Source organism: Dipodomys merriami, unplaced genomic scaffold, assembly GCF_024711535.1.
Source record: "Dipodomys merriami isolate MVZ:Mamm:240054 unplaced genomic scaffold, mDipMer1.0.p SCAF_2, whole genome shotgun sequence".
NCBI lineage: Eukaryota > Metazoa > Chordata > Mammalia > Rodentia > Heteromyidae > Dipodomys > Dipodomys merriami.
In genome coordinates, this window is record NW_027203381.1 from 66294423 (window position 1) to 66322104 (window position 27682).

The 27682-nt window shown below is 38.0% G+C and overlaps 1 protein-coding gene across 2 annotated transcripts in view; it reads right to left on the minus strand.

The window, feature by feature from the left end:
- Positions 1–27682, minus strand: part of Atp13a5 (ATPase 13A5) — a 100940-nt gene that overhangs the window by 52032 nt on the left and 21226 nt on the right. Inside the window, exons 4-10 of one of the 2 annotated variants that reach the window (XM_070029846.1) lie at positions 27473–27543; positions 27299–27379; positions 20854–20923; positions 16238–16372; positions 10732–10804; positions 8838–8966; positions 2910–3038 (exon numbers count right to left, since the gene is read on the minus strand). In XM_070029846.1, the coding sequence (XP_069885947.1) occupies positions 2910–3038; positions 8838–8966; positions 10732–10804; positions 16238–16372; positions 20854–20923; positions 27299–27379; positions 27473–27543 (688 nt within the window). Of the gene's footprint in view, positions 1–2909; positions 3081–8837; positions 8967–10731; positions 10805–16237; positions 16373–20853; positions 20924–27298; positions 27380–27472; positions 27544–27682 lie in introns of both variants that reach the window. The other variant, XM_070029845.1, reaches the window with a different exon arrangement.

Here is a 27682-nt window from a genome sequence, read left to right on the forward strand (position 1 = left end):
AAGTTCAGACTTCCAAGTACAATATTCAAGGTTCTTTTTTATCTTATCTACTTCTTCCTTACTGTACTGATCTCATAACTATTCACTGGTTCCCATAGATGCTTGTACTTCCTTCTTTTGTATTTTGTAAACACAATTAGCCTATTCTTCCAGCTTTAAAAAAAATAAGTTTTGTGAAACTATCATACAGAGGGGTTACAGTTATATGAACAAGGTAATGAGTACATTTCTTATCAAGCACTGTTGCCTCCTCCTTTGTTTTTCTCTTACCATCCCTTCCCTCCCACCTCCTCAACTACACTCCCTCCCACCTTCCACCTAAATTGTAATGTTTTTTTCAACATAGCATCTTGTACATCTCATTGTTGCAATGGGTCAACCTGTATCCCCTCCTCAAATTATACCAACATCAAATACAGTGAAAACAGGAGTTATACTGTGGGGGAGGGACATACAAAGCAACATAAAAAAATCACATGGTACCTTATAAATATGTCAGAACATTATAAGGGAATACTTCTCAAACCTTTATGCTAATAAATTTGAGAATCTGGAAGAAATGGACAATTTCCTAGCAAATATCGACATGCCAAAACTAAACCAAGATGAGTTACACCAACTTAACAGACCCATATCAAGCATTGAAATAGAAACAGCAATAAGAGACCTCCCATCTAAGAAAAGCCCAGGACCAGATGGATTTACAGTGGAATTCTACAAGGCCTTCAAAGCAGAACTCACACCAATACTCCTCCAACTCTTCTATGAAATTGAAAGAGAAAGTTTACTACTGAACTCTTTCTATGAAGCCATTCATAACCCTCATCCCAAAACCAGGCAGAGACTCATCAAAGAAGAGAACTATAGACCCATTTCTTTGATGAACATTGATGCAAAATTTCTCAACAAAATTTTTGGTCAATCAACTTCAGCAATTCATCCAAACAATCATATACCACAATCAAACAGGACTCATTTCATGGATGTAAAGCTGGTTCAATATATTCAAATCAATTAGTATAATTCACCACATCAACAAGAGCAAGGAAAAGAACCACACGGTTATCTCAATAGATGCAGAAAAAGCATTTGACAAGATCCAACACCCCTTTGTGATGAAGGCTCTGGAAAAATTAGGAATACATAGAACATTACTCAATATAATAAAGGCTGTATATGACAAACCTTCAGTCAGCATTATACTTAATGGTGAAAAACTAGAGCCATTTCCTCTAAAGTCAGGCATGAGACAAGGATGCCCACTCTCTCTGCTTCTCTTCAATTTAGTATTCGAATGCCTAGCTATAGCAATAAGACAAGATACAAACCTAAAGGGGATCCAAATAGGGAAAGATGAAGAAAATTCTTCCAGCTTTATGTCTTTCAGTAAACCCTTGCCATCCCATCAAGCTTGGTTTAACATGCCACATCACCAAATAAGTGTTTCCAGGATATTACTTCCATACTTCTTATCCAAAACAATTATCTCATTACTTGGAGTCCATGTAACACTTGGTAATATGACATCTATCATCACCCATGTTTTACTAAGCTATAAGTCCATCTGTCTCCAGAAACAAAGTATAATCTCTTTAGCATATATTACACATTATTTATTAAGCCCTCAGTTCACACCACCTAGTAAATACCTGAATTATTGGCTGCAATGATTGAGCACTAAATACTCTAGGTATGAGTCAGAATTGTAAGCATAAAGTTCATTTTATTCCTACTATGTGAGGGACACTTGGTCTTCTTAAACATGACCTTTTGTCTTTGCAGAATAAGGTAATAGCTTGAGAGTCTAAAATCTACCAACTGGTTTTAATGCAAAACCAAAAAAGGTTATGTTTTTAATGAAAAAAAATCTGTTAGGACAATTGAATAACAGGCCAAGATAAAACATGGTGACATAGAAGGGCACATTGTGTTTTAAGTCCGTGACTATGTGAAATAGCAGAAACAAGTCAGGAATGAGAACACCAGGTTAGGACCAAGCCACAGAAATCCTTCGTAGTGAAATGCTATGTAAAAGACTAAACGATTGCTGCTATCTATGGAAAGGGTTTGGGTATGGTAGGTGTGAGCTATTCCAAGCTAGGTTTTGAAAGTGTGACTTTGGTGACAGGTTGAGGAACAGTTTAGAAAAAGGTTAGGACAAATGTTGAAATTGTCCGAAAAACAATGTTTTGTTGTAATATTCAAGACATGAAATGATGAAAGCCTATACAAATTAGGAACCACTGAGAGGAAGGGTGGGGACCAGGACTAAAAAGGTACCACTAGAAGGCATCAATCAAATGCTGCACACAGCCAATGAACCATGTGTGCTCATTTGGTCTGAGATAAAGTGAGGAGTTAAAGATGCTATTAAGAGCCTAGACAGTTATACTGTGAACAGAGGCAAGACAGGAGGGTGAGTTCCCATTTAGATAAATGACTTTTGTGTCTATATAGCAACCTGGAGGTGTTATACAGCTGGGAGTTTGATACTCAGTCTACCATGCAAGCTTTTGAAAAGGAAAGGCCCTCGGTCATTTTGGTTGACTTTTTTTAAAATCACTCAAAGCAAACACGGAGGCAATCATGACTCAAAGCAAGCATCAAGCAATACATCAAAGCAATGCAACAAGCCTATGGACACAAGCCAAGCTATGCGCCTAGTTTTGTCTTTCAGAACATTTCTATCATCTGTACCTAGCATTCATCTCATCACATCCAAGGTCTAAACTAATAAACCATTCGGATCAAATGGTAGAAACTTGGAATACAAAGGTCTGGTTAGAAAAGAGTATGGATGGTTAGAAAAGAGAAGGTGGCAAGTTGTAAACTCCTAAACAAAATTTCCCTAATCCACTTCTGCTTGCCACTAAACATGACTTCAGTTTACAAAAATAGAACCCACTAACCTGTCTGTAGTACAACAGCTCTGACTGGGCCCTGACCAGAGGGCCTGACCTGAATCACTTCTGTTCCACAGAAAAGCACGTGTTTCCGGTAGTCCTCCAGACTGTGGGATTTCCAAGGCATGGTGTTGTCTGTGTGGGACAATGGTGTCTTTGTCACAGGTATACTTTCTCCTAAAAAAGATTGCATTTATTTCTGTTGATTCTGGGTAAACTCTGAGAGTTATATGCAACTATTACTTACCATTTTTAAGAAATTATACAACACTCTGAATGTCTAGCCCCTGAGTCAGATGATGGTTAAGCATGCTGGTAATGCAAGCAAAGGTAGACTCTTTTCTATTTCAAATATTTGTCTTAGATCTGTTTATCTTTGCTATCCTTAACCTGAATGGCGTGGAGTCATTTAAAGATGTCACCTCCCAAGCACTGAGTGAGCCTACTATATTACAGACAGTAAAAGATCTGGGAATAACATGGCTACTCATTGTTATTTGTCTTGCATTCACCTGCTTATTCATTCATCCATTCCAAGTGTTCATTCTGTACTAGGAACTATATTGGGTGACGAGAGCATGATAAACAAACAAGACACACAGAAACCCTGTCCTCATACAGACAAGAAATCCTGGCTAGAAAATAGGAGGTAAATTACTAGGTGAATCCTGTCCATCCTCCCCTTCATTATTCTATTCTTTTGCTGAAAATTCTTAGGCTTTCCCCTTTTTACCATTATTAGATAAAGCCCCAGCTCTTTTTATTATTTTTTAAGTAAGTACTTGTACAAAGGGGTTTTCAATTCCACAAGTCAGGTTATAAGTACAATGCATTTTGTTCAATGACTCTTGGTCCATCATTCCCCCTCATCTTTCCCCATCCCATACTATACTTGAGCCCAAACTCTTTTTAGATAGTCCATTCCAGTAAACTGGGGGTCCTGTACTTCCCTTTACTGACTCCCTTCCTGCTGCTATCAGTTCTCTTCCTTTCCCTGATGTCTGTAAGACAGAATATGCAAGGTACAAAGAAAATTGGCTAAGTGTACAGAAAAGATAAATTTCAAAGACAAAATAAAAATGTTAATAACACTTCCTGGCTTACAGATTTAAAAAGCACTTGAATGAATTTAAAATTCCATCACTTTCCTACAAAATGTTCAATTAGAGAGATATTTTTTATCACCTTTCTAATTCTGAAATTATACTATGTTGATGATGGTTATAGATTTATAGAGTTATATTTCTAGATAATAGCTGATGACAGGGACTTTGACATATGTAACTTTTCATACTTATCATTATCCTTAGTGGTATATAGTAGGTTTAAAATACATATTTTTGCGTAACTGCACAGATGAATTAAATAAAAGCAATTACTAAGGTCTTTCTATTATTGTTTTTTCAACACTAGTTTCCTACCATAGTATATTTTTCACAATATAAGGTGCAAGAAGATATAAAATTTTTATTAGTATTTTTGAATATTGTTCAGGAAATTCCTTTTAGCCAAGCATTATCTCTGTACCATTTTCTCTAAAACAGTTATGATACTCACTTGTTGTATGGGCTTACCAACTGAATTTTAAATGACTTTATAAAACAGGTGTAGAACCTTTTGCCAAATCTCTGAATCATCATACCACGTTGCTTTAGGAATTAGTTAGATACACAGAACTTACTCTACCTTTGTATCAGAGATATTAGTTTACAGTCTACACTTTGGCTAGTACGATATAAATGAACATTTCTGCACACAGGCAATGAAAATGGCAATAGACAGATGTTGATTAATCACAAATGAAAATCATCTGGAGATTATGTCCCAAAGACCACGGTCAAATTAAATGTTGTTACACAGAGACAGTTTTCAAGTCTTTTTATTACTTTTACAGAAGAACTCTCATGCTTCAGGCCTACTTGGGAGCCCCCCAAAGGAAGGATTTACCTATAGAAGACTGGGGTTTAAGAAGGTGGGGCTGTTTTGGAGGAAAGTACTGTCATCACTCACTGTCAACTGTGGAGCTGGCTTTTGGGACCAAAAGACCCTTGCTGCTGTCAGATGGAGAATCTCTCTCTTGTCCCCAAGGAGCTAGCTGCATCTTCATGGTGCCAGTATTTGAAATGTCCTGTTCTCTTTATTTACATTTATTCTTCAAAGAAAAAGAAGGCAGAAAGGGAGCAGAAGTTCTGACTTATCCGCTGATTATAAGCTTGTCTGACTACGTATGAATGTGGAAAATTTGACAAGGGGAATTTTTATATTCCAGCTCAGCTGGCTATATATTTCCTGCACAGAAAATTCGTAGTGTAATGAGAAGAGGGAGGGGAGGAGAATTGTGGCAGTCTGAAAGCCAACTCTCTCCTCCAGAATTATCCCTAAGAGAATGAGGAGGCAGTGGTCATAAGGCTATTCTCTGGGTACAAAATGTTCAGGTCTTAATCTTTTGTTTTTCTAAATAAAATGTAATTCTTGAGAGGTGTGGTGGCTCAGGTTTGTAAATGTAGCACTCAGAAGGCTTAAACAGGAGAATCATATTCCAGACCAGCCTGGACTTTATAGTGAGACTCTGTCTCAAAAATACAAAACTAAACACCCACATAATTGTTGGAAATCTCTGCCACTTGTGTATTGTCATTTTCTCTTCCTTCCACTAAATGTTAGCTCCACATAGGCAGAAAATCTCTTCTGCCTCCTCAGGACAGTAACTCTAGTAGATTGCATCTTAATAAACATTTGTGAGGTGAGTGAATGAACATATTAACAACGTGACTCCAGATCTCAAATGCATTGCTTTTTATGTGACCAAAAGCAAATTATTCATCAGCTCTGGGTTGAGATTCACTAACTTTAAAAAAGTTACAGATTGAATGAGATAACATTTAAAAATATTAGTGCAAAATCTCATACATATGAAGAAATAAGAAAAGTTAGCTATTGCTCTAAGAGAAAAAAATTTAAATATGTTTTATTGGTATTGTAGAGGTGATGTACAGAGGGGTTATAGTTACATATGTCATATAATATGTACATTTCTTTTTGAACCATACCATCCCTTCCCTAGCTCTAATTTTTTCCAAGGGAAAAATTTGAAATATCATCACATTCTCCATCCATGAGGATGTAAAAACTGAGGGCAGGTGGCAGTCAGGTTGACTCTCTTTCCAGGGAGACAGGCTCACACAGCTTCGCAGCTTCAGAGTAGAGCAGAAATGGCAGGAAGAAGAGCTATACTACAGCATAAGCCCCTCTCAATGTCCCATTCCTAGGGAAGCCACAAAAGCATTGAGGAGCTGTTAACTGATGGGAATAACTGAGAATTCTTCAAGGATGGCATAGTGAATACTTGCAAAGGTGCTACAACTAAAGCCAGGTGCTAGTGGCTCACACCTATAATCCTAGCTACTCAGGAGATTGAGATCTGAAGATCATTGTCTGAACCCAGCCTGGGCAGGACCATCTGTGAGACTCTTTATCTCCAAATTAATCATGAAAACACCAGAACTGAGCTGTGGCTCCTGTGGTAGAGCATTAGCCTTAAGGACAAAAGCTCAGTGATAGTGCCCAGGCCCTAAATTCAAACCCCAAGACAAGCACACACACACACACACACACACACACACACACACACACACACACACACACACACACACACACACACACACACACACACACACACACACACACACACACACACCTAAATAATTTTTAAATGCCAAAATAAAAATTTTATAGCAACTTGAAGTTGAGCTTTTGACATAGCTGAATTTCAGCGATAGGGTTGGGCAGAGGAGATGGGAAGGAGGAAGTCCTACATTGGTGGGTACTGTGAGTAGGGATACTAGGTAGAGAGTAAAGGGGAAGGGAGGGAGGGGAAAGGCAGCAGCCTTAGAATGATCTTCCTCTCCTATTAGATCCTTTGTGTTTGTGGGCCCGTGCCACTCTCTAGTCTCACTTTTCCTTTGCTCACGAAGCAACCTGGTCTCTCTTCACCTCAGTTCTTTTATTTGTACACTGGTGTTTTAATAACAGTTCATCTAATTTGTTTCATGTCATAAGTGAACTTATACATGACTTATAAAATAGAACTTTCTATAGAAATGCTAGTATTTTCTATACTTACTGCTACATAAAAATTTACTATATAGGCAAATGCTTATTTTTTGTATACCCCTGACACACTCATATACACACCGGAGTCATATTTGTGAACAAACACCAAGGACTACCTTTTTGTGTGTTTTTTTTGGGGGGGTCCGGTCATAGGGCCTGAACTCTGGGCCTGGGCACTGTCCCTCAGCTCTTCAGCTCAAGGCTAGCGCTCTACCACTTGAGCCACAGCACCACTTCCAGCTTTTTTTTTTTCTTCTTATGTGGTGCTGAGGAATCGATCCCAGGGCCTCAAGCATGCAAGGCAAGTGCTCTACCACTGAGCCACCTTCCCAGCCCCAGGACTACCTTTTTGGTTCCAGGAAGTTAACTCTAATCTGAATTGTTCACAGTCCTTTTCTTAAATATAGAGGAAGACCTTGCTGTGTGCTGAGCATGCTGGAACTTGAACAATTTTGAGGAAACTAATTTACATCTCTGTCTGCAAAATTGGCTTTCATTTTCCAGTACTTAGGCTTCATACATGCTAGTGCTGGTGACAGTTTCCAGAAGTGGACTTTAGGAAAAGCCACTTACTAGTAATGGTCATGGAGGTTAATTTTTAACATTTTGTTGCATGGCAGCATGCTTCAGCATTTATAATTTTCTGGAACTCTTTAAGTTCCCTTAAACCAAGGCAAGTTCTGTAGCCCAGGTCTGTGAGAAGAGCAAGAGAAGACTTAAGGTAGGGACCTTTCTGCCTGGCCTGCCTGTGATTCCACTGTTCCGCACTGCCAATCTGCTGGGAGATGAGAGGCACTGCAGCATTTGAGTGAAGACAGTGTTCCATGAGCCTGATGTTTGTCTGTTGGTTGCTATAGCAACATGCTGGATAAAAGATATGATCAGTATGCAAATCCTCATTGCAATCATTATAAGGAAGTTAGATTCTAGTGCATTAAAGAGGTATTTTGTAATTATACCGAACATATTTATGTTTACTACATTTTCCAGTCTCATTTTTAAATTAAGAGACCTATTTTTAATGTGAATTCTGCATCTGCCAAACAACTTAGAAGCAGATAATAAATGTCCATTATATTGAAGTTTTTTGTGTGCTTCCCTCCTCCTCCCAGCCCCAAGTTTATGCCACTTGGAAACAGAAAAAACTTAATAGCCTGTAAACAGATAGTTTTGATTTTTGTGTTGCTACATAATCTCCTTTATATGCTGCGTTTTGTGGTTTTTATAAGCTAAAGGATATTTTATAAATAGTACCTGCCCAGTTAGATAGATACAAGTAGACTTTTAAAAACTACAAATGAGAAGTAGGACCACTTGAACTGAAACTAGAAGCCCCATTTCCTTCCCAGTGAGATCAATTAGATGTGCAAATCTAAACCAGACAGAATTCTGATTCCGTCTTTGTTCCTAAGAGTTAGGAACCAAAGCCTGAGTAGTTTTTCATCCATTGCGAATGGGGCGAGATGACATCTCCACATTCTTCTGACTGTGAAGGTTGGTGGTTTTAGGTTGTGTTTTGTTTTTGTATGGATATAAGCCACCCTCTAACATGTTCAAACTTCTTTCATTAATCACATAGGAGAGTAAGGAGTTCGTCCAGTCTGTATTTATTGTGGTTTAATTCTTCTTATTATGCATCGCCTGCTTATATATATATTATGTCTTTATTTGAATGAAAAGTCTGGATTCATTTCCCTCATCTGTCCTTGGATATCTGAGCATGGGGCCTGGTGAAAGGTTGAAAAATATATGTTGATCTCACCTCATAACAATTGACCTCATGTAAGGCAGAAAGGAGGAAGCTCAATGATAACTGCCTACCTGTGAGCATGCCTTCATTCATTACACAGCTCCCATCAATGAGAACAGCATCACATGGCATTTGAAACTTCCCTGGAAGAATAAGAATATCTCCAGGAACCAAGAGACGAGATTCCAGTTCCTGTAAACCTACAAACAATGAAATCTCAATGACTCACTGACATTTACTGAAGAATTCAGAAGACTAAGAACTCTCATCAACCTGTTGGCCAGAAAGTTGTCTACCTGTTTGCCTGCTCCAGCCCTAGCCCACTCACCTGAAAATCCCAAGAGAATCGGGATTAAAGAGCTGATGCATCAAATATAGCAGAGGAATAATCAGCCACAAAATCTTAGTTTGAGCCTAGTACCTGGTCAGTGTCTTTGAGGGCCTTGGTCAATACAGAAGTGTCAGTTAGGTGTTGCTTGCTCTTAATCTGTGTTCCTAACATGCTATGGCATAATATGTCTCTTAAATTTTCCAGAGGGTTTCTGACTTGGAGGTGGCACTGTTGTTGCTGTTGTTGTTGTTTTCATTGAATTGTCTATTTTGTTGTTAGATAGATAGACAGTCAGACAGACAGACAGACAGACAGACAGACAGACAGACAGACAGACAGACAGACAGACAGACAGACAGATAGATAGATAGATAGATAGATAGATAGATAGATAGATAGATAGATAGATAGATAGATAGATAGATAGATAGATAGATAGATAGATAGATAGAAAGAAAGGGTGATGTACAGAGGGGTTACATAAGTACATAACTCATATGTAAGTATGAGTTAAGTCAAGTAATGAGTACATTTCTTTTTGAACAGTGTCACTCCTTCACTCTCTCCCAGTTTGTCCCTCCCATTCCCACCTACAAGTTGTATAGCTCATTTTCAACATGACGGCTACTGAGTATTACTGCTGAATTTGTACATCCTCTGTCCCATTCTCTCTGTGCCCCTTACTCACCCAGAAACAGATAAGATAAATTTACAAACAAGAAAAAAGGTGCAGACAACAAAAACAACAACAAAGGAAAAAAATCTCTTGTTTCCACTTCTTGGAGTTCATTTCAAAAAATGTTATTTTATCTGACCATAGGCACGTAGCTATTGAGCCTTTGTGATCTGCTTACCCGAAGTCAGACATGGTAGTGCATGTCTGTAATCCCACAGGGCAAAGGCAGAAGGATTGGGAATTTGAGGCCAGCCCAGAAAAGGTTATGGAGACGCTATCTCAAACACAAAACTAAAGGTCTGGAGCATGACTTAAGTGTTAGAGTGCTTGCCTAGTAATCACAAAGTCCTTCGTTCGTTCCCCAGTACTCTCTACCCTCAAAGGAAAAAGCTTACCCAATAATAGTCTTATGAATGAAATAAATGAAATATGGATGGTAGAGAACATTTTCAGTAATCCAGACATTGGGCTGGGATGAAGGCCAGGCAAGCATCAGGCCTGGGGTATGAAGTGAAACAAGGTAGTCACTAGCAGGGCCCTATTGCTATAAGTTTCGTATCAGAATGTTCTTGCCTCAGATTTTATGACTTGTTTGTCTCACCCTAGTCCCAGTACTATGCTCAATCAGACAATCTTCAGTCAGGCAGTGCTGGCTCATGTCTATATTCCTAGCTACTCAGGAGGCTGAGATCTGAGAGTCATCATTCAAAGCCAGGTTGAGCAGATAAAAACTCCAGACATTTTATTACCCATTAGCCAGCAAAAATCCAGAACTGGAGGCAAGGCTCAAGCAGTAGCATACCAACTGTGATCAAAAAGCAAATAAGAACACAAGGCCCTGAATTCAAGCTTTTGTATCAAACAAACAAACAACAATAACAAAAAGACTAACTCTCCTTAATTAATACCTCGGGAGAAATGAGACAGTAGTATGCTGAAGGCAAAAGACAACACTTACCTTTGTCTTTTACAAAGATGGTAACCTGGACTTTGTTGTGATCCTCCACGAGGTTGTGCAGCTTCACTGATTGCTACCAATGGAAAGTCAGAGACATCAGAAAGTCCATGTCTTGAGAACCATACGATCTAACGCTTCCCAAACCCACTTGTGAGAAAGCCAGCCACCTGACCCTCCACATGCAGAAGCAATCAAATTCATTAGTTGAACACTATTTTACTCCTAGGAAAAAGAATGCACAGACTCTGCCTCAGGACCTAAGCCAAGGGTCCAAGGTTTCACTGGTTGAGGCTGCACGTGTGGGCTGGGGAAAAAAAGCAATGCACAGATTATTGCTTTCCTCCTGTTTCCCAGCCTGGAAGCCACAAAGCTACATTGAATCTGTAAGTGCCTCCCACTTGTAGGAGCTGACAGAGGTTTATGCTGAGCCACCCCCTGTGAAGAGCTATGCATGTCCATGCTGGCAGAGTTGCAAATGGAAATGTTGCTGCCAGGTCTTGAATCTCAGTGCTGCCATTTATGACTTAACCTGTTTAACGCCCTTTGGGCTCCTGTGAAAAGGGTGATGATAAAGTGTATCTACTTTGTAGAAGTTAAATCATGTAGCACTATGTTTTATTCACTGTATAAGTATACACTGGGAAAGACCACATGACAGACATCAGCTGGCAAAACTTGTTGGGTACAGAATTGACTGATATATGCTTTTGTAAAACAGAAAAGACAATGGGACAAAGAAAGAGATGGAACACTGTCTCCTATAAGAATCCAGGAGACAGGAAGGAGGAGTTAAGAGATTTCATGTACACACTTCTGCCAACTGTCATCCTGAGTCAATGTGACCCTGGGTCAGCCAGGACAGGGCAGTGGCTTAGGAAGACACTGGATGTCAGTGACTTGGATGCTTCTAAAAAGAAGTTTTAAAGATTGCCAACAGTACTCTCCTACAGCTGAACCTAACCATAATGTGTTTTCCTTTCAGGTGCTAAGTCATTTTGCTCTATTCTGATGTTGATTCTTACAAATGTCATCATGAGGTTAAGATCGGCTTTGCTTACATTTATTCAACATTCCCTAAGAGATTCAGTGTTAATATTTATAGGAAATTTTTTATTATTTACTTCAGTTCTGCATGAAAAGCTAAAACTTAGACTAACTTGGAGCAGTTGAGTGGAAAAAGTTATATTACTGTTGGTTAACAATGAATATAATGAATATGTATTCATGAATACACATTCGATGTTCTAAGGTGGCTTCCTAAGGTTTGTCTGGGATGTGTATGTAAATGAGGGGTTACAGAGAGCAAGCCAGCTGAAAATCTGTTTTGAAAACAGTAGTGTCAGTTAGGACTCCTGAACTGTAAGTCTGGCTTACCCGCTGGCCAGCCACGTTTCACCTTATATAAGTTAGTCATTCCTTTTGTAAACCAATAGCATTAAATTGAATTAATTTCAAGTTACTTTCAAGCTCCAAAATGATTTTATAATGATTTATTTTATGTCAGAGATTTATCTAAAACCCTTAAGGCTTCATAAAAAAATACAAAAGGTATAGAATTGACTTAAATTATTTTTATGATAATTTTAAATGTTGAATAGCTCCTATGTGCTGAAAACTATTGTCAGCACTATTATTTAATTTTTAAAACCTTGGAAATTATTTTAGAATGGCAGTGATATAAAAGCAAAACCAGAGAAACTGGGGGTTGGGAATGTCAAAGTAACTTGCCCACAAGCATGCACTTTTTAAGAATTGAGACTGATAAAATCAGGCTCATCTGACCCTCAACCATTTTCTGTTGATGCTCCCACTGCTTGAAAATAGGTTTTCCCTCCCTTAAGAAGATAAATACCCTTCCTTTTACATTTCTTCAAGTTATTTTCTTGCTCAGTAACTCTTTCAATCAATGCCAGCGTAACTTCAGCCTCGCTTAAGCGGATGATAATCAACATATTTGGAAGTGGTGAAGGATGAATTAATAGTCCTTGACTGTAATTCTCAAGCCTCATTATGCTGTAAAGCTGGATTTGTTTATCAGACTTAGCATGCTGCATAGCCTGCTATGTTATTGCGAGGACTATTCCCTAGAATATTCAGCCCAGCTTTCTACTAGCAGACTCTTTCTCATCCTTCTCATAAAGCCCTGCTTTAATGTCATTGCTATCCCCTAAGTTCCCTCAACCCCAAGAATAATGCATGGTTCTGCTCCCTATGCTTCTGTACTGATAAATTACACAAGAACTGCCTGTTGTCAAGAATCCCCTGCAAGGCTGGCAGGACACAGGAGAAAGGGATTGATTATGTGGTCACCTATGTAGCCCTAGAGTCTATCACGTAGGAGGCTCTCTGAGCATATGTATTTAATAGAACTGAATGCTTTTACTTCGCCCAACTACACTGGAGTAGGATAATGTTAGCATCCTCAGAGCTGATGTACTCAGAAGCTCTATGTGCATTGGTTTCTATGACAACCAGCCAGCTAGGAAAAGGCAAGTGTTGTGAGGCTTGCTATGATTGCAAAGTTCGTTGCCTGATTTTCATTAGGCCCCCTCTGGTTTCTCTAGTCCCTCTTCAGTGGGATCAGGATCAGTTTCCAAGATTAATTTGCATATTGTTATTATTCGGCATCTGTTGCTGAGTGTCTTTGTGTTTGCTGTGGATGGATGTCCTCCAGAGATGAGTAGGGAGGGCATTTCACTTGTGACTGAAGACAAAGCCCTGGGGGCCAGAAACTCTCATTATCTGTGATCGTTTTAGTACCCCACCTTTTCCCTACACCTCACTCTCAGAAATAGAGTGAAACTTTTGAGCTAAGGAACTGCAGCTGGAGTTTCTTGATTTAGGTAAGGTAGGTAGGGTCTATGCAGCATGATTTGGGCCTAGAGTAGCATGTGCAGGAAGATACCTCCTTGCAGTTCTGCGAACATCCTAACAGCTCTTCATATCATAATTTTCAAAAGCTTGTGTTTGGGCTAGGAATGTGGCTTAGTGGTAGAATGCTTGTCTAACATGCATGAATCCCTGGGTTCAATTTCTCAGTACCACATAAGCAGAAAAAGCCAGAAGCAGTGCTGTGGCTTAAGTGGTAGAGTGCTAGCCTTGAGCAAAAGAAGCTCAGGGACAATGCCCAGTCCCTGAGTCCAAGGCGCAGGACTGGAAAAAAAAGAGCTTGTGTTTGTTTAGCTAAGTCTAATTCAGTGAAATGATGGAATTTAGTATAGTTCAATACACTGATTTGGAGATGGCAATGAAGGCTCCTTCCTGCATTTCTGCCAACCTCCTCTCTGCAGATAGATATTACTGTCACAATGAAGTTCATGGGATAGCTTGAGAATGTGCTCCATAGGAATGGGTAGTACTTTGGTTTGGAGTTAGGAATCCTGAGGCTGAAGGCCACAGCTCCTGGCAATTGGGTAGATCTGAAGAAGTCACTTACTTTCCTTTGCCTCCCAAGGTAGGAGAATAGAACAATGACATGGCTCTCAGTTTATGACTTGTTACATAGGCAGATGTATTATGCATGTGGGGTCTGTTGCAAAGTATGAAGTGCTGAAAAAAAATACTGATTCTTGAGGGCTTTCGACTTAAACTGTAAAGATAAAGTTTCAGGAAACAAGCTCATTTTGTATGGCTTTACCAGATGTCTTACATGTTGAGTCATGAAGCTTTCAAAACAAATTCCACCTGCTAATGAGATTAGTGTTTGTCTACTAATTCCTTTTCTTCTTTTGAAAGAAATCCTTTGCAGCCTTGTCAACAAACCTGAAGTTCTCATGTTACTTACTCACTAATTTTGGCAAACAATTTATGGGTTCTAGTAAGACATAGAATCTTAGTGTTTAAAGCTCATAAAGGATTATAAATTAAATACTCAGTAAATCATAAATTGGATAAAACAGGCTCAATGCAAAACAGGAAAGCCCAAATCCATAAAGGAATCACATTTGACTTGACATAATTTTTATTGTATGGCAAAAGTCAAAAATCAAAGGGAAAATAGTAGACTAGAAATAAAAATGTCCACATGTATGGCAGATATAAAGAACCTATCAATACAAAAGATAAATGTAAAAACTGAAAATGTGTCTACTTTCATTAGCAATCAAGGAAGTGGATATTGAAACAGCTGTTTTGAAAAACTTATTGAAATTCAAAAAATGTATCAGTACATAAACTCATTGCTATTAAGAATCTGGGAAAATTGATAGACTGTGTGCTGCTGATAGAATTATTTCCTTTGGAAGAAATTTTTTAGCAGTGTCTATTACAATTCAAATTGTACCTGTTCTTTGATCTAGCAGTCTGGATTTTGGATGTCATGTTAAAAGTACAAACATTAATGCATAAGCAGATGGCTATGCCATAGTTATGTTTAATTTCACATTATTTGCATTGGCAAAAACTGGGGGAAAGTAATCTTAAATTTTTCTATAAATGAGGGAATGCTTAAATAGACTATGATATATCCTTGAATTTTATACCATTATTTTTCATATGATTTAGACTTATTCGCTTACCTGTTACATATATATATATATATATACACACACACATATATATATGTATGTATGCATCTAGCAGGTATAGTATACATATTAATGTACACAGTAAGATCCTATTTAAATTAAAATAAGTGTTCAAAAAGTCTTGCATAATATTTGCATCTAAAAGAGTAATAAAAAGAAGCACAAAAGTATGTTTAGGTAATAATAGCATTAATAAATAAATATGTATATCTAGGATGTTGATATTTGACTATTATTCTCTATAACAATGTTTCATACTATTATAGAATACCCAGCAGTCATGATTATGAAACTATACAAAAAAACGCAGATTCTTGTTGTTACCCTGAATATTTTCACTTAATAGGTCAAAGTACAGACTTTTCTAATAATTCTCTTGTTGTACTACTTCCCTATAAAGTCAAAGCTTTCTATAGCCCTTCCCTTCACTTCCACTCAGAGATATCTGTATTTCTTTTGAGTTTTCTTAAGGAAAGGCATACTTGGATCTGGAGAGGTAGCTCAGTGGTAGAAAGTTTGCCTAGTATGCACAAGGTCCTGAGTTTAATTTTTTTTAAGTATACCTGTATTCCAAATGAAGAAAGAGATATCATAAATGAATCTTAAGAGAAAGATTGAAATTTGTCAGAAACATTAAGATGGAGTATATGTAGAATGAATGAAGTACTTAAGTCAGGGGAAATACATCATGGGATCTTGTCTCTTTATGGACATGCATAGTTGACTCCCGCTCCTCTCTCTTCAAAAGTATGACTGACACTATGCATCCTTCTCCAACACTCAGCCTTTCCCAAGATTCATAGACACAGCCTTAAGAGTACTTCTGAAACTAAATTCAAAGAAGCTTTCAGCTAACATTAGAGTTTTCAAAGAGGTTTAAGTCTATCTGACATTTCTATGATCTCCAAAGATCTCACATTTGCTTTCTTATGACTTAAGTTTGGCTCTCAGTGGAAATTTTATAGGATTTCAGGTCTTACCTGTCGCAAATCATACACACTTAAAACAATGGAGATAAAGGTCAAAATGATGATGGCCACGGAGTATTCTATATAACCCTGAGACAACCACAAAGTCAAGGTGAAGGCTTGGAACACATAGAATGGATTTAAAACCTGTAGGTGCAAAAAATAAGATGAGTCACATATAAAGACTTTGGTAACAATGAAGATGATATTGTTTCTTCATAGAACTTTTACTTATTTATTTATTTATATATATATTTTTGGGTCCGGTCGTGGGGCCTGAACTCTGGGCCTGGGCACTGTCCCTCAGCTCTTCAGTTCAAGGTTAGCACTCTACCACTTGAGCCATAGCACCACTTCCGGTTTTTTTCTTTTTGCTTATATGGTGCTGGGGAATTGAACCCAGGGCCTCAGGCATGCAAGGCAAGCGCTCTGCCACTGAGCCACCTTCCCAGCCCACTTTTATTTATTTTTAACAACATATAAAAACCTCTGATGTGTAACAATGAACATATAAGATGTTATGGGATAAAAGTAAAATTATTTTAAGTATTTAAGTCAGACCCATAAATGATCATTTATATTAGTTTTTGATTTCCAAAAATATTTCACCAGTCACAAAATCTAAGAGTATTTTTATGTTCTTAAACGTATTTATCTACAGCAGAGAAGAAAAATGATCCAGTCTTTTTAAAGTGAACCTTGATTTTGAATAGTTTTATTATAGGTTTATTTTTCATGTAATCTTATGATTCAGACATAGTGAAGATATCCAATAAGAATGAAAGACTCTGGTGGCTTTTAAATAACAAGATTTATATAATACATTGTGGCAAGATCCTTTGCCAGTTAGTGAAGTTTGCATGCCCTTCCTTTGAACATGGAGAGCACAGAAACATACAAACATAGTGAAAATTAAACAGCCCATTGGAACATAACAATGACTTTTCTTGGAGAAGTGTCTTCATGACTTTATAAACTAGATAAAATACTATAAAACTACTGGTAATTTTCTTACTTCTGCTTTCTAAAATGCCCTAATATATTAAATAAAATTCAACTTTTGACCTCAAAATGAACTAATACCTGGCTAATAAGTTAGTTGACTCTACTTTTTTTTTAGGGTTTCTTAAACTCTTAGACACATACTGTGAATTAAAGGAAGGTTTTGTGCTTGTGGCTCACACCTATAATCCTAGCTATTTAGGACACTGAGATCTGAGAACTGTGGTTGAAAGCCAGCCTAGGCAAAAAAGCCTGTGAGACTCTTATGTCCAGTTAATCACCAAAATGCCAGAAGTGGATGTATGGCCCAAGTGGTAGAATACTAGCTGGGGAACAGTGCCCTGGCCCAAGTTCAAGCCTCTACTAAGGCACAAAAAGGAAAGAGAAAAGAAGCTTTTGTTCATTAATGGTTCTTATTATTTCTATCTCAACTGCTCTCCTTACAAATTATAGCTCTTGAATTTGCTTGGTAAAAAAAATAGTCTAATTGTAGATGATATACTAATGATGACATGATTTGGGGTTTATAAAAATCCAATAGAAAATAGGTTAAATACTTCTAGGAAAAAACAGCACCTCAGAATTAATTTAATCCCTCTAATCAATATTCTTTTGAAATGAAACGTAGAATAATTTTACTTCTTTTTTTTTCTTACTAAATGCCTAGCAAACAGGTGCCAGGAAATACTAGCACTCTATAGACAAGCTTGGTACCTGGGAGAGTCTCCAGCAATTTAAAAACATGGTTAGACAAGAACTTTATAAAAGTAGCTTGCTAAAAGTAGTTGGAGAGGTTATTCATATATACAGGGTATGGGAAAGGAAACATGAAGAATTTCTGTACCTGATGCTCCATCTTGCTATAAATTTAAAACTACTCTAAATAAATACTCTGGATTTTCTGTTTTTTTCTGAAATCAAACAAACATAAAAAAAATTCTGATACTTTTTTGTATTAAAAAAGCCCAAGTTCCAAAACAAAATGGCCATCTTCATGGATTAGAAATCGACTAAAAACATGTAGCACTGGATAAGAACCAATAGGTTCTGGATTTAAAAAACAAACAAACAAACAAATAATGATAGCTAAAAAGCTCAATTATAGAGCCTATTGGAACAGAAAATACGGCCCAAAGGGGAAGGAAACAGAAACTATGGTGAAAAATGAGGAGATACTCCATAGTGAGGGTTGATAAAAGTCATAACCAGAAATGGCTCACCACCTGGGAGTTGAGGGAGCTGAATTCTTGGTACAACCATGAAGTGGGCCAAGCCCCATGCAAGCTGTCAGAGTCTGAATCTGACAAATTGCTGAGGGACGAAGATTGACACTCCCAGTGTAAGCTTATTCTAAACAAGCAACCCCCTAGGACCAGTTTGGAAGCAAACAGAACCATCAGAGGAAGCTAGCAAGCACAAGTTAAAAAAAGGGGAGATGGGAAAGGAGGAAATTGTCCTACTTAAGCTTAGCAGACAATATAAAAATTAATAACTTCAATTGTGAAAAAGCAAACCAGTTACCAAAAGAAGCCACTCTCAAGAAAATGGAATGCATAAAATAATCAGTAAAACACCAAAATAATGCATTTCAAATTCTGAGAACTCACAGAAGTAATACTATTGCCCCACAGTGTGGCTAAATATTTGTTTGCCCCCCCACACACCACCACCTAAAAAAGAATTCACATATTAACACCTCTAACTTCTGATAGAATTTGGAGATGGAGCTTTTGGGGAGTACATAGGTAGTTTATATAAGGTCATGAAGTTGGGGTCCTAAGGTGGGATCAGTCTCCTTGCAGGAAGATCAAGAGATGAGAGTTCTCTTTTGTTCCACCATGTGAGAATCCATGAGAGTATGATGGCCTACAAACCAGGGACAGTGCCCACCAGGAAGAGAACAGACAGACTCCTTGATCTTGGCCCTTCTCATCTCACAAAGTATAAGAAATTGTGTTTTCTGTTTAAGCCACCCAGTCTATGCTCTTTCCTTTCAGTAGCCTAGCATAGCCAACACCTCATCACCATCACCTAAGACTTAAGAAAACAAAGCACTATGAGAAAGTATTCTAAAACAGGATTATTAAGAGGATGGGCTAATGAGAGGGATTAGATACATGGTAAAGGGAAAATAGGACATATACAGCCAGACTGCTCAATGTACATTGATGATCAAGGAAGTGGGAAATGTAAAATTAGTCTGGGGGAAAGGGGTAGATAGAAGAGGGCAGAATGATGGAAGGAATGACTCTGATCAAGAACCACTGGACACTTACGATGGACATATTAAATTGTAACCCCCTTGTACAACCTTTTGAAGTTCAGAAAAAAATCATCCAGTAAAAGTTTTGTTTTGTATTATAACAATAAAGTTGTCAGGTGCTAGTGGCTCACACCTGTAATCCTAGCTACTCAAGAGACTGGGATTTGAGGATAGTGAAGCCAGCCTGGGAAGGAAAGTCTATGAGACTCATAGCTCCAATTAACTATCCAAAAGTCAGAAGTCAAGCTATGGCTCAAGTGGTAGAGTGCTCTTAGCAACACACACACACACACACACACACACACACACACACACACACACACACACACACACACACACACACACACACACACACACACACACACACACACACACACACACACACACACACACACACACACACACACACACACACACCATAGGCACAGCACCCAGGCCTTGAGGTCAAGCCCCAGAACCAGCACAAAACAAAACAAACAATAAATTTGTTTCATTTTTCATAGAGAAAAAGAAAAAAATAAAAATGTGAATTTAAAAATCCTGTATATACACTTCTCTAATTTGTGGAGAGGAAGGGAAAAAAACAAAATGCTTAAATAAGGATACAGGATGACCCATTGAACAATGAGATGTACAAGACACTATTTTAAAAACAAGCTTTACAACTTCGGCGTGGGAGGGATAGTTGTGGAGGTGGGAGGGGGAAAACAAAGGAGGAGGGAAACAACAGTGCTCAATAAGAAATGTACTCATTACCTTGCTCATGTAACTGTAACCCCTCTGTACAGTATTTTTACAATAAAAAACGTACCAAAAAAAGAACAAGAATATCTTACACTGGGAAGAGATCATAACATGGATTTGAAACTTAAATAGTGGTGACTGAAATGGACCACTTCAAAATTTTCAAATGAAACATATTTATTCATTGAAATTAAGTAAAACTAAAAATAAACCTCAATAAGCAGACAAGGTAAAGACTAAGCCATTGGCAGAAACAAAAAGAAAGTGATAGAGAGAGAGAGAGAAGGATGAATGCAGTCGTCATATTCAATGTATAAATGTGAAAATGGAATTAGTTAAATTGAGGGGATAGATGGGGCTGGAAGAAATGGAAGGGAATGATGGAAGAGGTAACACTGATCAAGATGCAATGTATTCACCAACTGACATATTGAATTGAAACCCTTTTGTATGACTGAAGATAATAATAATACATAATAATCAAGCATAAACACGAAAAAAGAAATTGCATGAAACACAGATTTCATTCTCCTTGAATATCCATGTGCCACTTGTTTCCTCTGAGTTTAGAAAGTAAAAAGTAAGGAGCACACTTTTTTCTCAAAAAGAAAACACTTACCTGTTTCACAAGCAGCTTCCATATTGGCTGGATTTCAACCTCAATGGCATTGGGCCCACACACTAATCTTCTGTGGGAAATTATTATCCATTAGTGTCACACTTACAAGCTCAGGGATAAGTGAGTACAAGCCAAACTGACCACAAGCTTTTTCTCTGACCTTTAGCAAGTTGATAGCTTCAATTAAACAGCAATGTACAAGTGATTTCGGAGACATCACCCTGAACTACTAATATATTTTTAAAGGGAAAGTCAATGTACGATGAGAAAGGTTGATTTTTTTAACCTCTACGTTTAAAAATGACCTTAGTATAATCCAATGAGTCAAAATAAAATTAGAAAGCATTCTGAAGTATTTTTAAACTAATCTGATCACATTCTAAGACCCAGTAAAAAGACAAGATACAATGTGCTAGGTGGGTTAGGCATTCAGATTCCCCTGGATGCTAATGGTCATTGCTGTAGTATCTTGGAATCTTCAGCACCTAGGACAGATGCTTAGTATGTGAACTGATTGAGCAAGTGTGCTAGAAGTTGACCTATGGTCTCATCTTGTAAACATATACACACAAAGTATAATATATGTACGTATATTACACATTGTACAATGAAGATTTTATAATTTACAACATTCTTATATAAGACTCATGTGATCCTCATATTATTTAAAAGGAAAGGATTAATATCACCATTTTGCCAATGTCCTCAAAGGTAGACCTATCTAATATTCATCATAACAATATAACTGTAGAGCAGAGATGACAGTGTTAGAAACTAAACTTAAGCTTTTAGGGGATTAACTCCTGTAATCATGGCATCATCCCTTCAAGATTTCATTATTTTGGACCCTAAAGAAAACCTGTCTCAGGTACTCAGAGCTAGAAAAAGACAGAGTCAATGTCCCTGCTCTGTCCTCAGTGGCTCCACTTCACAACTCTGCCTCACCAAGTACCACTTTGATATAGCACCAAGATATATCTGAGAACTGTTCATCTGACTTCTAAGCCAGGGCTTTTTAATGGAAATTACTGATCGCAAGGAACAGAGAGGCCTCCTATCAAGATCTTCTGACTCCATACTATGGTACCACCAAGGCTCAAGGGTGTTAAGAGGTAGAGGTGAGAAACAGTCATGTTGTTCTGTGACTTCATTGAAGTCCAAAACTTCACACTGATGCTTGGATGCTCTCCAGATTTCATGAATAAACAGTTGTTGGCCAATTGTGAGAATTTCTCAGGACCCTTAACTTTGTTTCTCTCTTTCCTGCTTTGGACAATCTTCCCACATTCTTCACTTTGGAAATGCCTGCTTAGTCACTGAGAGCCAAATCTGTGAAATGGGTCAGACATAAGGTTTGCATCCATCTAGGCCTTTCTGCCTGAAACCACATGTTTACATTACTTTCACAGTTGCTCCATTCAGCACCTCTGTGTGTGGGCTTTCCTTAATAGCTCTATTGAAAATAGCTCCTCTGGAGGGAGAGTTATAGCTCCATGGCAAGAATGAAAAAGAAAAAGCTACCCAATCACCAATCTATATTCTCTTCATCTCTTTTAATCTACATTATTTTTCTACAACATGTGTATGGGCATTCAAAATTACCACATGTTTTTAACATGCTAATGTATGTACAAACAACAGACTCCATTGTTAAGTTTTCAGAGGACACTGATAGATTCTGAAAGCCAAAAACAGGGCATGATGTATAAATTACTCATCAATTGACCTGTTGGATTGAAAAAATAATTTGGGGAGTGGAAGGGAAAAAACAAATTGTTTAAATAGGGATGTACAAGATGCTATGTCGAAAAATGAACTTTACAACTTGGGGGGTGGAGAGGAATGTAGTTGTGGAGATGGGAGGGCAGGGATGGTAGGGGAAAAACAAAGGAGGAGGCAACAATGCTTGATAAGAAATGTACTCATTACCTTGCTCATGTGATTGTAATCCCTCTGTGCAGTATTTTCACAATAAAAAATACTTATTTAAAAAATTAATTAATTAATACAAAATCAGTAATTCAATGTCATTTGCTTATATTTGAAAAAAAGTATAATTTTGGAATGAATAGCCAAATGAAGAGGGAATCTTGAGAGTGTCATTTGTAAAATGGGCTTGAAAAAATACACCTAATAAAGTTCCAATGTGATAGTGAAATAACTATGTTAGCATTTAACCCTGGTAATTATCATGTGACAAGTTCCCAGTAGATGGCAGCTAAGACAGTTTAACTCCCTCTGGCACAATTAACTCTATTTTTCTCTCCTTCAGCACTGCTTTCTGTTTTAGTAACAGCACTTACCTCATTGAATTAGCACATGCATTTATATGAATTGCCTGTCTCCTCAAATTTCCCAGACTCTCTTTAAAGGCAGGAATGGAACAAGAATTATAACACTGGATCCAAGTCTTCCTGAGCTCCACTCTTCATAGCAATATCAGAAATCAGTATATCAAACAGGAAGAGCCCAAGGGAATTGGACCCTCAGCTTGCCCTGTAAATTGCTTTTTACAACCTATGTGCTGCCTTAGGTGTGTGTCTAGGTTTTGAACCTTGATAGGAAAAGTAGTCTAGATACAAGTTACAATGATATTCATTGTAACTTGCTGGATAAATAGTTGGAAGAGCTCCATTCCTGCCTTTTCACTGTATTTGATGTTAATATAATTTGGGGAGGGGAAGGGAAAAAACAAATCATTTAAATAGGGATACAGATTGACCCATTGCAACAATGAACCTTACAATTTAGGTGTGGGGGGAAGGGAGGGAAGAGGGGGGTAGCTGAGGAGGTGGGAGGGAAGGGATGATAGGGGGAAAACAAAGGAGGAGGCAACCATGCTGGGTAAGAAATGTACTCATTACATTACCTTGCTCATGTAACTGTAACCCCTCTGTACAGTATTTTCACAATTAAAAAACTTACTTAAAAAAGAGTCTAGGAAATTTGAGGAGAAAATTAATCCATGTAAATAAATATGTGTGCTAATTCAATGGGGTAAATGCTGTTACTGAAACAGATCGTGGTGTTGACAGAGTACCTGCTCAGTGTGCTGCCACAAAGTTATATTTTTTTGTATTGTTTTGTTTTTTTTGTCGGTCATGGGGCTTGAACTCTGGGCCTGGGCGCCATCCCTCAGCTCTTCAGCTGAAGGCTAGCGCTCTACCACTTAAGCTTCAGTGCTACTTTTGGCCTTTTCTGCTTATGTGGTGCTGAGGAATTGAACCCAGGGCCTGATGCATTCAAGGCAAGTGCTCTACCACTGAGCCACCTTCCCAGCCCCCCACATTCGGCTTTTTTGAGTAGGTTTATTGTTGTTGTTGTTGTTGTTATTTTAATTATAGATGAGAGTCTCACAGACTTTCCTGCCTAGGCTGGCTTTGAACTGTGATCATCAGATTTCAGCCTCTTGAGTAGCTAGGATTACAGGTGTGAGCCACCCAACCTGCACCAGGCCTGCATTTGCATTTTTCAGAAGCCTAAACGAAGATGGAAGGTGGGCTGAATAATAGTTTCATACTGTCCTAACAGGAAGACAACCTGGCTAAATGAGAATCAGAATTGCCTCTCTTCCCCTGTAGGGCTCCTCCTTAAGAAATAAAGGGAGGGAATGAGAGAGAAAGAGGGAACAGCTTACACTAAGCAAAAGGAAAGAAATGTACACATCACCTGATTTGGAAAAAATAGCTGTAGTGTCAAAGTTTGTAGAGTCCATAAGTTTTATAGACCACGATAATGACAATGCACCTTGTTAAGGTTAAAATGTGTTTGTAACTTCAACTAAGTATCACTATCCCACAATATTGTGAAATTTATGTAATCACTTAATCTCAATTTAAAAAATTAAAAAGAAATAAAGGAATTACCTCAAATGTCTACAAACTCTTTGTCTGACACAGGTATGAGGATGTAAAATTCAGCTCATCTGGGTGAAAAATTGGAACAAAGAACATACCAGACAACTTACTTGCTCTCTTCTTGATGGCTTCTGGCAATTTCTTTCCAAGGTAAAATCAACTGTCCTGATATCTTGATATGCTTTTACCACAGAAAGGTGAAAACTAGGTAGATCTGTGCATTGTGTGCCCAAATGCTAGAATGCCTATAGATTTTAGGGTTTTTTTTTTCATCATTGGAGATTCTTACATGCTTCTTTTCCTTCTTCTTCATGGTACTCTTATTTTTTTAAGTATCTTATTTATTAATGCAAGTCAGTCTAAATTCATTTGGGAAACTGGCAAGCTACATAGTCAATCACATTTCATTTTTTTAATGTCCTCAGTTTTACCTTAAGAAATGAAAGAGAAAATGTTCCACATTCTAATTTTTCTCCTTAGACATGCCTATAAAACAAAATATGCCTATGTTTATAAGATTATTATCTCCTCTATTTTTCATATTTGGGATACTCTACTCTGTCTTGCTTATTAGATTGTCAACTTCTTTATTGTGTGGACCAGATTTAAATTTAATTATGTATGATGTTTGATAAAGCTTGGCACTTGATAAATAAGAACGAATGTGAGCTAGCTACACTAATGGGAAATCTTTCCTGTGGAAATGGTTTCCTACGCAAAATCTATCTATCTCCATCAATGTGATTTCATAAATGCTCGAAATCAATCCTTTAAATATCTGCACTTAGTGTTATTAAACCAATATGTTTCTAATGACTTTGAAAACTCTTTTGTATTTCAATGTGTTAAGCAGTCATCTCACATCTTCTATAATGATACCATTTCAAAGACAATTTGAAGTCTTGTCCTGGTCTAGATACCTGACTCATTTTTCATACTTGTCTGGCATTGTAACAATATAGAAAATTTTAGACTTGGTTTGTTTAAGAATCATGGGGGATTTATAAGATTATTTCTTTGTTGCTTTGTATGTCCCTCCCCCACAGTGTAACCCCCGCTTTCACTATATTTGATGTCAGTATAACATGTGGAGGAGATGGGGACAAACAAGTCGTTTAAGGATTCAGGTGGACCTGTTGCAACAATGAGAAGTACAAAATGTCATGTCAAAACCAGCTTTACAATGTCGGTGGAGGGGGAGGGGGGTATAATTGGGTGGGGGGAGGGGGGAGGCTGGGAAGGGAGGTGAAGGGTAAACAAAGGAGGAGGCTGCAATGCTTGGTAAGAAATGTATGCATTATCCTGCCCATGTAATTGTAGCCCCTCTGTACAGTATGTTCTCAAATAAAATAAAATTAAATTAAAAAAAAAAAAGAATCATGGGGGAATACTTCCTAAAATGCAGAACTTTGCTTCAAAGTACTCCTCACTGATACTATCAGAATTACAAAAATGGCAGCTCAAACTACTATTTTAGGTAGCATATTTCTTCTTAACTTGAGAATTAGTGTTTCTGGGTTACTACAAAGAACACTAGGCAAGCCATGGAGCTAAAACTGGCTGAGAGGTGAAGAGAATTATTAAGATTCTGGGGAAGACTAGCATTATTCCTTTTTAGACTCACCAAGATTGGCCATTTCAAACAATACTTGATGGATGCAGGGAACTCCTGCACTGTGAGATAATACATTGTAACTTTGTCTTAATCAGTGGGTATGTACACATTTCATGATGGTATCACTATGATTGTCTCTATCTCACTAGCCAGTGAATGTCTCTGAAACAATGACTACTACTTTCTCTTCAAATTACTGGTTCCTTGAAAACTTCCTGTCACATCAGAAGCCTGTTGTTGACAAACACTGACACATTTATTTATTCATTTCCTCCACAAACATCCTATCCTTAATCAGGGACTATTCTGGGTGCTGCAGGTACAGCAATAAACAACACAACAAATCCTCATTTCTAGGGCTGCTTGTTTGTAGGGAAAAATGCAATCTGAATTCTGTCTTTCTAGCTCCCAGAAGATCTGGAGAACTAAAAAGTTAATTTTATGGAGTGAGTCAAGACCTTTCATTTTATTTGGGATGGCCCTGGGGCTTGAACTCTAGGGCCTTGGCTCAGTCCCTGAGCTTTTGTGCTCAAGGCCAGCACTCTTACCACTTGAGCTCCACTTCCAACTTTTTGTGGTTAATTGGAAACAAGAATCTCAAGGACTTCCCTACCTAGGCCAGCTTCAAACAGTGATCCTCAGATCTCACCCCGCCCTGAGTAGCTAGCATTATAGGGGTGATCCACCAGTGCCTGGCAAGTCAAGATCTTTTGAAGAAAGAATGAGAAGAACTACATAAAAGAAAAGTACTCTACATGCCTGAGAGAAAAGATCATATTTTTACTTGATTGCCTTGATCTTTGAAGTCTTTTTAATAAGTTTGCTTCAGAGAAGCATATAGAATATCTGCCTGATGCCAGCCAATGATATCAAGCTGGTAAAGCATTTCGACAACAATGTAATTAAATGGCCTTTTTAAGACTTTATTTTCCTACCTGCAGAGTTCCTCTCCCAGGAGCACTAAAGATCCTACCTGACTTCTTGCTCCTCACTGGTCAGACCCAATCCAAATGTGTGGTGGATGTCATAACAGGAGTTGCTGTCCTCTAACAACCTAGGATGTGTCCGGAACAGGAACTTCAGTTCATAAAACTCAATACGCCAGTACTATACCCCTGATGTGCTAGAAAGAAAAAGTCATACTTACCCAACTTTCCGAAACCGCTTCTCCAAGTAATCCCAAACGTACCTGATTTTCTGCACTTGGATACATCGCAACTGTAATCACAAATGTGATGGGACAAGTGTCATTTATGAGGTGAAGCTCATGAAAGGAAAGTTATTCAAGATCCCCATGGGATCTCACTTCTTTGACACATAGCTGCCATTCCCAGCCCAACGGTGTGACAGTCAGAAC